Source organism: Cryptomeria japonica, chromosome 8 (assembly GCF_030272615.1).
Source record: "Cryptomeria japonica chromosome 8, Sugi_1.0, whole genome shotgun sequence".
NCBI classification, from domain to species: Eukaryota; Viridiplantae; Streptophyta; class Pinopsida; order Cupressales; family Cupressaceae; genus Cryptomeria; species Cryptomeria japonica.
In genome coordinates, this window is record NC_081412.1 from 561,939,125 (window position 1) to 561,951,114 (window position 11,990).

The window sequence follows — 11,990 nt, forward strand, 5'->3', positions numbered from 1 at the left end:
CTATTGAGTGCAAGTACAATATTGGTGGTGATTATGGTGTCATTATACTATAGGTACACTTATGCATTGACACAACATGATCATGTTTGTGGTGGTTTTGGCAATGATTTGGTTTGTTGTTAGGAGGTTGTTTCTTGTGTCTAGGATGCTTGTTTGGTTCCTTGACATTGGCTACTTGATTATGGACATGTTTGGCAAATCGAATCTGTGGTTGATTTGGTGTTTGAGTCTTGATGTCTATATCATTATCTTCTTTGATATCTCATTTTACATGTTACTAATATCATGACGAGTTTTCATGTTTCAATGTTTGTGATCTACGAGCTATGTAGTTGTGTGGGCTGATCACATATTCAATTGCAGTGAGATGATTTGGATATGGACTAGACTATCTATATGCACCAAATTGATTTAATGTTATTGTAGACTTTGTTAGCTAGCCTTGTTTGTGGTCATTTGTGGATTGGTATGTTGCCATGGAATGAGAGGATGGATGATTAGAGTGTCAAGATTGTCAATGATTGGGACTTGTAGCATGAGGTTTTTCATGATGTCATGGATAGATTAGATACATGATTATATGATTGAACTTTTGACAGTGGTGGATTGGCAACGTAGGATTGATTCCTAATGTTTTGATGGTGGTTGTATCTTCTTGGCTTGGAGGTCTTGGTTCTAATTGATTTTATTGATATTTTAGTTATGTGTGTTTGAACCTAGATGGTCTTCAAATTAGGAGTTGGTTTTATTATGATGCCATGTGTGACTTAGTATGATGGTTTAGGAGTTGCTGGTAGTGATGTGAATTCATCACCTAGTGATGGATGATCTTCAATTTTTGTAGATGTTTTCGAGGTCTTAGATATTATTAAAGAATACGGGTTCTTTCACATTTGCACACTCATTATTAGGAGATGGTTACCTTTATGTGATTGGATATGTTGATTCTTATTTTAGAGTGTGATTGGTGTTATGTCATAATATACACTTGTTTGTGCACATTAGAGTGTTGTCACGATCTGTGATCTCTTGTAACTATTATGTTTGCATAGTTGCATGTGATATCCTAAGAGAAGATGGTTAGATCATGATGTCATGTTTGGGTTATTGAGTTTGCAGACATGTAGTTGGAGCTTTGACGGCTTGTCTTATTTGTTTCTCTTGGTATTGAGTACAATGGTCATTTGCTTGGAGATTCTTGATAGTGTTGTGTTACACTTGGTTTTAGCATGGATTGATCATTCGCAGGTTCTCATGGATACTTAGGTGAGGACAATGTTCTCTTATGATTAGAGACATGTTTTGAGATGGTATGAGGTTTTATCAAGAAGACCAAGGATATTTCACCTATTATGGACTTGAATTTGAGATTGTTCTTAGAGGAACATTATTATTCCTTGCTCGTGGTCTACTCAATAGTTTCTCATCTGAAAGGTATTTGTCCATTCTTTCTTTCAAATGTGTTATGTTTTATGCTTTATATTTCATAGATATGGATCTTGATCTATGGATAGATGGTTTTAGAGGATTCGTTTTGAGGTATTTTTTAGCATGGTTATCTCCTTATGCATTATGTTGATATTATAATGATTGATTATGAGTATCTTAGGAGATGGTTATTGGGATGATTTTCTATTTTGGGAATGGTTACTTTGAGTTTGATTTCTTTGGTTAGAGAGGCTTACATCCATGTTGACATTATTATATGATACATATGTTTGTTTGGTCTAAGAGATTTGGCAATTGGGTGAACTGTTGTGACTTTTCACTTGGGGTTGTAAGGAGATCATATTTGACACTCCATTTCTATTTGAGGTGCTAGTATAAGGACATGTTATGGTTTATATATTTTCCCTCTTTATATGATTTCAGAGGATGATGACAATATTGTGAGAGAGTATGCAACTTTTGGGTTGCATGTGTGGATCATTGTGTTTGTCCTTGGTACTACATTGTTTTGATTACTTATCACACCTTGACCTATGAGTTTTGATTGGTAGACTTGATATGTCTTGAGTCATCTTCAAATTTGACATTACTCATGCAATTAGAGTTTCTAGATATGTATGTTCTTCATTTATACATTTGATATAGGGAGCTTGATTATTGTTTATGGATTGGATTTGTATTGTTGGCATGAGTTTACTAATGTTATTAATACCTCCAAGGTATTGATGGTTGGATGTTATAGATGGTATTTTTTATTATGTGGGTTGTTGCCTTTGTTATTATATTGGATTTTATGCTTGTGTTCTTGAATTGGTGCACCTTCACCTTGGCGTGTTCCTTTTCTTCCATAGGTGGCATGTTGGAGGATGAGAGGAGTTCTTTCTTGAGATGGTGGTCACTATGGATTTAATATAGGTATCTTGATGTAGAATGAGAGCATGTTGGAGATTCAAGTGATTTCATGTATGGTTATGATGATGTATTTCATCAATTGGCCCTTATGCAATGCATACAAAAGGTGGGAGAATGTTAGGATTTGGTGTTGTACACCACTACATAATTTGATTTATTATACTGTTGTAATTAAATAATTATTTAGTTGTGGTACATCTAGGAGATATGTTTAGGTCACACTAGATAATTATTTGGGGACCACTTGTAGGTTGTATTGTAATATTGGGTTAATTATTTTATATGTGGTAGACATAAAAATAGTTATTTAATATTTGGAAAAGATATTTAATAAAGTGAAAAAACTTAGTACCCAATATTAAATGAAGGGTCAATGGTTTTTTGAACTCATGGTTTTGAGTCATATGGTTTTAATTTGCCACTTGATTGTATGTGTATGATACCGAGACAATAAAAGAATCACATTTTTAGTGGTTAAGTTTGATTGAGTAAGTGGGTTGTCATATTATTGAGTCTTTTTGAAGAGTGTATATGTGAAACATTGCATAGGATGTGTAGATTCATGATTGGACGCATGGAGATGCATTGGAAAGGCTTGATATTTCAAAAATATTCACATGAACTCTATAAGTGCATGTATTTTTTATTTGCTAAATAATAGATAGAGTATGGATGCTTATGGCGGCTATTTTTTTTCCTTGATGAGGGTTTTCTCATGCTATATCTTATGGTATCTTGTGGTTTGTATATTTGATCTATGCATTATGGTTATTTTGTAAGCTAATATGCATGCTTTTCTCCCATGGGGTTATGTAGGAAATAGATGAAATGAACTAGGTATTGATGAATTATTTCCTAACACATCCTCTATGTGAAGAATTGTAGATAGGTTTGATATACCTTGACCTATTTTAGATTTGACATTACTCGTGCAATGAGAGCATTTGGATATATGTTTGGTTATAATTTTGATATATTGGTTTGTTGATTAGTAATGTGATAATGAGTTTGAATATTTCAATGGATTAAGATCTAAGTTATGAAACTTGCCGATTAGCTATACTCATTTTCTTATAGTGGGATATCTTGGGTGTGGACTATCTATATCCATAATATTATTTCACCGTTAATGCAAAAATTGTTATTTGGCCTTGTATGTGGTCATTTGTGCATTGATTTGTTGCATTGAAATAGGAGGATGTATATTCAAAGACTTGATTACAACTTTGAGTTGATATGTTGATGGCATGAGGTTCTATCTATGATTGATATACCATGGTTTGAGGTATGATTAACTTAGATGAATTGCATTTTGTTGTGGTTTCTATTCTAGTTGGTATGAGTAAGTCAACTACTTGGACCCTTTGTTGTTATTTGGATTTGATGCTTGTGTTCATGTAAATCTTGGTGTAGGTTTCAGTGCCAATTGATATGGTTCACTTTGACATGTTTCTTTTTTCTTCCATAGGTTACATGTTGGAGGATGTGAAGAGTTTTTTTCTTGATGATGGTTGCCATGGTTACTTTTGTATTTATCTTGTTGGATCATGAGAACATGGTGAATATTCACATGTTACATGATTAGCTAAGGAATTTTTTTCCTTGTTTGTGATTCTTGTGGGTGTATTTACAATGTCTAATGTCAAGTGGGAGAATGCTAGGATTAAGGTGTCACATACCTTGTAAATCCTATGTCATATTGCACGGTTCCAACACCCTTAGAAAGTGCCTTTGGGTACTTGGCGTGTATTGGGAAAATAATTTGTAATATTTATTCTCATTATTATTTGTAATGCATTCATAATGGGTGATGGGTTCCACTAGCAACAATAAAGGTGACTTATGCACATAATTATTTAATATTGTGTTCTCTACATGTGGATGCCTAGAATGGTATGGTTAATGACAAGTGAAGAGGGAAAATGTGTAACCATTGGGATTCTCTAAGGGGGGCAGTTGGAAAGAGGAAATTAGTGTCTATTAGTATTTCATCATTTATTACATTTAATGTAATGTTTATCTTGTGAATTTGGGTGCCCAAGGTGGAGGGGAAGTATTGATACCGAAATCGATGTCCTTTTACATTCCGAGGAGGCAATCCAAGAGTTGGAAAAGTTTGAGATGAATTCTTCTTTGGATGCCTTGTTTGATGCTTTAGAACTCTTGGCAAGTTTAAATAAACATCTCTTTGGATAAAGAAATAATGAGGAATAGTTGAATGTAGAGTTACTTGACAAGAATAGGGACAATTGAGGCATAAAGAGGTTGTTTACAAGTACACAAATTTTGCCATGTTGGAGGCAAAGAGGATAATAAAAGTGAATGTATTATAATCTTATGTATTTGAAGATAATGCATACTTAGCTTCTCTTCTTGGTGGGTTTTTTTAACAAAGGTTTTTCCATGTAAACACCATGTTATATGATGCTCTTATTTTTCTTATTTGTGGCTCTTTGTTGCTCTCTTATGATGATGTTATTCATTATTTGTTGTTGATATAAGTTCACATAAGGTGGAGTTCATGATATGTTAGTTGTTTTTTACCATCATAAAGAAGATGGATCTAATCATAATAATTTCATGTTAAGTTAGATTTGCATAAGAGTTTCAAATTTTCATATTGTAATAGTTTGTGCCTTGTATCTCATCCATTGAAGTCATGAATTGATTAGTTGAATGGAGATTGAAATTTTCCAACCTTTGGTATTAGAGCTTGTATATTTCTCAACAAAGTTTGTGATGCATGCAAACTTTGGATAGAACATTTGTAATGAGCTCTTGATGGTTTATGTTCATTGCTGATTTTTGCAACATCTACTTACTAAACCAAAATTGTGGATGTCTAAAGTGATGGTTGGATCTCAAGTCATATTTTTTAGTATGTGGATGAATATAGGTGGAGCAAATGAAGGTAGGCGGAATGGATGAGGATAAGCTCGCTATTATTAGTCAATCAACATGATTTATTTATTTATTTTATTTTCTCGAATAGTTAATAAGTTAGTTATGTTTTTTTCTTTTAAAAAAAATATTAATTATTTAGGACAATTCGTTAATTATTCATGGGATTTTGTTTGATTTTATCATGATTTTCATTAATTCATTTGGATAATGATTATTTGGATTTGATTATTAATTTTAGAAATTTATTGATAATACAATAATTAAATTGATTAAATAATAAGGACCATTTAATTGATTTAATTTTGATTAAGAGGTGTCCAAGGGGTTGAGCTCAACTGGTTAAAACACTCGGTTCTCATTGTGGAGACCCAAGTTTAATTCCCAATAGGGACATCTAAAGTGGAATTCTAAGGGCTTCGGCCAATTAGGTTAATTATTTCAATTAATAAATGATGGAGTTAGCAAGATTTGTGTGAGTGTAGGCTAACATTCGAACAAGAGAACTTACATGTTTTTTTAATGATAAAAACTTTTAAATATTATAAGATTATTTTAAAGCCAGCAATCCTCTAAAACTCTTAAGTTCAAAAATCTATGAAAGTTGGTGGTCTCATGAATTTTATCATTTAACATATTCAATTCAAAGAATAAATAAATATAAAATAATTGATAAAATTTAAAAAACATCTTTTGAATGACAAAAGGCAGAAAAAAGTCTAATTTGGTGAACCAATTTCTAGCCCCCACTTTTTGACTCAAATCTGCAGTTCTAAAAAGTAATGGCTACTATTCTTAAAAAGAACAATTTTTTTTTTCTTCGTAAGACTTTCTATTAGTTAAAGATATCTTGAAACTACTCACAAGACCTCAACCTGAAAAATGATATCTCTATTTTGTATAAAAAAAATTTACATAAATATTTAGAATCATATTCTATGACCCACCATGAAAATGTAAAGAACCCATAATCCATACAGTTATCTTTATCATCTTCCCGCTGGGCATGATAAGTTAACCTGATGAACAAGTAACAAAAATTGTGCAAAACGTATTTTGAATATTTGTCAGACTGAGTGGCCGGCACATCCTTGTGCTAATTTGACCGTTGGTGACAACAAACCAGAGAAAAATTAGAAAATGGACACAAATACTTTCCAATGGAAAATGTCCGTTCAATTTAATTCTCATGTTGCTGCTCTGCCTCTCATTATTCATAGAACTAAATTCACGCCACCACACCAACGTATCTTATACATTGCCCACTTGGATAAATTGTGAAGTAAAATAAATTCTGCAATGGGCATATTTATCTACAGGGGAAAAGACAAAAACGAAAACTTTATGCAACCAATTAAGGGGGAGACATTGATTCTCCCTCCCTACAATTTCTGATACTAATTTCAATGTCAGATTTTCCAGAGGAAACCAGGTCACAGCACTGCCTCCTCGGAGCCTGTTAACACAACAGTAAAAGCAGAGTTAATTGAAGGTTTCAAATTCCCACAGTCCATAATGTTTGAACTATTACAAGACTTATAAGGAACAGACAACATCCTTGTTTGTTTGCAGGTCACATTTATGATGACCTATCATGGGATATTTAGGTCACGCTTATTGACCGACCCATCATCAAGACCTTTCAGGTTATAGTCTGTGGTTACTTTTTAAGTCTATTATTAAGATGATTAAGTATAAATTGGGTTATCTTGATAATTTCTGAATTTGACTGATGAGAAATTGATTATACAGTTAGAAACTATCAAGATAATTTATTATTGATTATAGAAATTTTATACACTAAAATGAATCAGAACGATTAAGTATGAATTGAGTGTCTTGATAGTTTTTTATTGGACTGTGTAATGAAAAAATTGATTATACAGTCAAATCCAAAAACTATCAAGACAATTTATTGTAAATTGTGAAAATTCTATGCATTTAATAAACTTCAAACCTAAAGAATGACCCAGATCAGGAATGTTATAGATATAAAAAAATCCAATAGTTTATGTAAAATAAAAAAGGTTGAATATTAGTATTTACCTGTCTCCAATCAACAATTATTTTGTGGGACACAATTCTAACCCTCTTTATCTCTTCGGGATTATTAACAGTGGCGTTACAACTCTTCTCTCCTACCTCTGCCTGCCTAGTATAGCTGCTAAAAATTTCTGGGGAACCGGAATCATTCATGGTCTCCATATACAAAACACTGGGATTTTGGCATGGGTCTTGCGACAATGGGCGGGTGTTAAACACAAAGGGGAAGCGCGCCCAACCCATCCAAAACTTGAAGGTTTCCAGCGGATATTCCAGAAGGCGCGGGAGCATTATACGGCCGTATATCTGCACACTGTATCCCCAAGAGACAGACAATGTCCAGTTCCTTCTTCTGTCATAACACATGCTCTGCTGCACAACACGATCCGGATCGGCCTTCACAGCCTTCATCAGATGCTGCAGCGCCTCCACCCGGCTCATGTTTGGGAACAGCGGCGCCACCACATCCAGATGGTGGAGGGAAACTAACGGTGTTAAAGGATGCGCCGCCAAAATACCCAACAATTTGCCGTGCAGATCCACCTGAGATTGAAAGAATAAGTGGAAAACACTTAAATATGCATTTTCAGAGTTAACTGCGTTTAACATATCTAAAATAGAGGAAATATGATACATGGAAATGTTAATTTTTTACTCTGACTTGTCCAGTTGTTTCAGAATAAACAGAAAGTCCTATTAAAAAATATGAACCAATAAACTATAATTAACTGCAGTATTAAAGAAAATATGAACAGAATAAATAGAAAGTTCTACCAAAAAAAATATGAACCGATCAACTATAATTAAGAGTAGTATTAAAGAATATGAACCAATCAATTATAATTAATTATAGTAGTATGGTTTAGGCCGACTAAAATCAGAAACAAAAGAAGCCATTCATACTAGTTGTTGACCAAAATAAAAAACCCACTAAGTTGTAAGTTGAAGTTGTCACTGTTAAGTGCCAAAATTGAACCCTTAGTAGAGATAATAAAATGTAAGCAATTTTTGATACTACAAAAAAATAAAATATGGTATATGGTTCCCCTGTAGTCTTCTAGAAACTTCAATAGTTCTATCAAGGGCATGAACTCATGCAAATAACTAATCTCTGTAATATGCTAATATTCTACATTTTTTTTCAATATTTTTTTCTTTAATCTTAATTTTTGCAAATTTATCCATTAAGAATCTTGATTTATCTTTTTTTTAAATATTTTTTTAAAAATATATATTTTAATTATATTTCTATTATTTTATTTTTTACTAATAAATAATGATACATAAATTTCAAATTTTATCTTTAAAATTTAATAATTAAAAATATATATTTATTAAATATTTAATAAAAATCACAAATCATTGACTCTTAAAAATTGAATAGTGCTCACTCAAAGATTAGTTGAACCACAATTTTTAAGTTTATAAAATAAAAATTGCAGAATAGACACAGAATGGCTGCTGGACTAACAGAAGCTCTAAACTGACCCTGTTGGAAGGTTATTTTCATTGTACAGTTTAAATATTTTTGGAACTAGAGTTTTTGAAACTAGAATAGCTACAGCCTACTCCAAGTGATGGACTAGACAAGGTTAGTAGATTTATTCAGATGACCATTCATGAAATATGGGCTCATAAATGACTCCAATCTATCTACTCTAGATTACACAGTTCAATCCAATAGTTTAATCAAGGATAATACAGTGGTCGAAACTTCTAGAGTCTTTTGTAAAGTACCCTAAGATACACCTCCCGTGAACAAATGTCCCTAAAGTAGCTCAACTGTGCCGCCCGTGAGCAGATCGCCTATCACGTACGGAATACCTCAGAGTGTCTTATGCGCTCTTAACAACTTTACGGGAAAGGCAGTTCTAATCTGAAGACTTACAACGTGGTCCCTCTAATCTGAAGACTTACAACGAGGTCCCTTAAAAGTGCTGATAAGAAATTTCTAGAGCAATTGGGCTCAGTAAAATTATTCGCGGTTACAGTCGGCTACTATTTTTGATGCAATGATGGTCGCAAGCAAAGATTCAGATCCATTTTTAAAGCCGAGGAGATTTTTGTGCAGCTTTAAGACCAAAACGCATGGAAAATCTTGAAAAAATCTGTTGGTCAATTAGCTATCTGCATCCGGCTACTTTTCAAAAAAAATCTGCTGCTAAGAATTTGAAAGCCCTAAAAATTTGTGTCAGACACCACAAAATCTTTTGTTTTGTGGGACCCATTTGCTCCCGACTGACCATTGAGATTTTCGTGTTTTCCGCACGGCCTAGAAAAAGCTTTCCAAGAACTAATTGCGTAGTGAATTGTAATTGCGCGATTGGAACTTCGAAATACTAAAAAGAATTGAAACAGTCGAATCACCGTACAACCTCATTCTAATGCCGCTCAACTTCCAGAACATTCTGAAATTAACATAAAACTATTCTACAATTAGCAAATTCTACTGGATCATGAAATAATACAGTATGATCTGATTTGTCGATAAATTTTTTTTGTTGAAATCTGAAATATAAATGAAAAATTTGTTTAAATAATAGAAAATGATCTGATATAACAGATTATGATCTGGTTGGTTAATTAAAATATTGTTTTCTTGCTAAATATTTTGATGAAAACACTTGTTTAAATAATAAAATATGATCTGGTTTGTTGATGAATTCATCTAAAATGTTGATGAACAAAATTGTATAAATAATAGAATATGATCCGGTTTGTTGATGAATTCATCTAAAATGTTAATGAAAAAAAATGTTTAAATAACAGAATATTATCTGGTCTGTTGATGAAAATATTGTTGAGAAAAATTACTTACATGAGCAAATTCAAAAATTTACTATGGACTGTCAGAATTTCAGGCATTTAAATTCTACCTGGTGAAAACCGGGCTCTTTCGTGAGAGGCACCCCGAGCTCTGCCAAACAGGCGTGCACCCGCTGATCGCTGCCGTACAATGACGAATATCTGTCCAGGCACTCATCTTGAATTCTGGCCAGAGCTTTCGCCAGCGGATAACTTATCGCAAATCCTCCTCCACCATACGCCATGCTGAAAGAATGCACCATATTCTGCTCTGCGCACTCGGAATTGCTGCCAATATAATAATACTGATTATGATCATATTTACCTAAAACCTTGACAAGATTCTCCGTAAAGAACACCGTATCATCATCTCCCATGACGAACCACCGGACATCCGGCAACCCCAATCGGAATGTCTCTGACACAATTCGCGAAATCCGAATAGCAGAACGGTATCCATTAGGGTGAGTAAACTTAAAGCGCGAAGTGTCCTCCGAGATTTTAAACGGAGGAGAATTTACCGGCCACGGCTCAGAGGTCTCGCGGTCGAGCCACACAAATCCCCTGTTTTTCCCCTGTTTCCACCACAAATCAATATACTCTTTCCGCCACTTCCATTTATCAGCAGAAGCCGCGATGCCGAACACAATATGCTCCAAACCAGTAGCACTTCCACTCGAAGTCTTTCCAGACGACCTTATTGTCTGTGTTGCAGCAAATTTTGTGGCTCCCTGGCTGCCAATGAAGAGCGCCGCCCAGCAATCTGAAGACTCCCAACAGGGATGAGTAGAAAGCACCAGAAAAAGCACATAGAAACCCCAGCCAAGCGCTACCGCTCCACTGCCCTTCCAGCACAATTGCCTCAACATTTCAAACACATTTGTTCTCGCCCTCGGGCTTTCCTCCAGATCTCCTTTCCTCTGCATACTGAAAATCCTATAAAGCACGAAAATTCAGCCCACGAAAACCCCTCAAAACCAGGGTTTATAACTTCCAACAAACTTTCACAACCCCACCCCTCAAAACCAAGGCCGCCACGGCCGGCGCAACAGAGAATATAAAATGCGGAAATTTCTATCGCTTGTACTTATTTCCCCCAAATTTGGATCACCTCCCAGCCGGCCACAGTAATTACAGCTCTATAACGCGCCAAATTGCGCTATTCAATAATGGCTGGATATGAAATCTGAAAAACAAATATTCTCCACCCAAAATCTTTAATTCGCGGTAACAGACTCCGAGCTAAAATAACATTTTGTTCCGGATGTTCCGTTTGGCGGATCCAGTCTCTATAATGGCAGCCGTAGAATCCATTTCTGACACGTATGAAGGCGATTTTTTCTCTGCACTGGAAACACGGCAAATTGGCAGACCCGTTCCCTTGGTCAAGGAACTGTTTTCTCTTCAGATTGAAAGCTTTTTATGAAGACAGATGTCTCAGAACCCATTTATCTACTGACACGTAACTCACAAATTACAGAACCGCACCAAATCCTCGTCCACCACGCCGGCCATTTTCGAATTACTCAAGCTCTAAGTTGACTTGTTTACAGCAAATTCTTCCTACTTAATCCCTTCAAAATCACTGGTTTCAGTTAACAAAATAACCGGATTAACACAGTCATTTCAACTCCTGAATGCTTGTCAATTTGGTCTCATTCTCTCTAATTTGAGGACTGGGGCCCGCGCCGTACCTTTTTTTCCTCTTTGTTTTTAGTTGCCTTTCAGTACCCTAGTGTAAGGATTATGTGGTTTTCCTCTCTCTCGTGGACTCACTGGAACCCATTTGTATATATACATATACATATATATGTATATTTTAATATTTTATTTTTATATTTAATAATTGTTTTTATATTTAATAAAATTTATTATGTGTA

At 34.4% G+C, this 11,990-nt stretch overlaps 1 protein-coding gene across 1 annotated transcript; it reads right to left on the reverse strand.

The window, feature by feature from the left end:
* Positions 1–6,138: 6,138 nt before the first annotated feature.
* On the reverse strand, positions 6,139–11,726 carry LOC131067084 (uncharacterized). Its single transcript, XM_058002011.2, has 3 exons — positions 10,182–11,726; positions 7,309–7,848; positions 6,139–6,718 (listed from the first exon to the last, which is right to left on the reverse strand). The coding sequence occupies exons 1-3, from the start codon at positions 11,034–11,036 to the stop codon at positions 6,617–6,619; spliced, it is 1,497 nt and encodes a 498-aa protein (XP_057857994.2). The 5' UTR covers positions 11,037–11,726; the 3' UTR covers positions 6,139–6,616.
* Between the last annotated feature and the right edge of the window lie 264 nt (positions 11,727–11,990).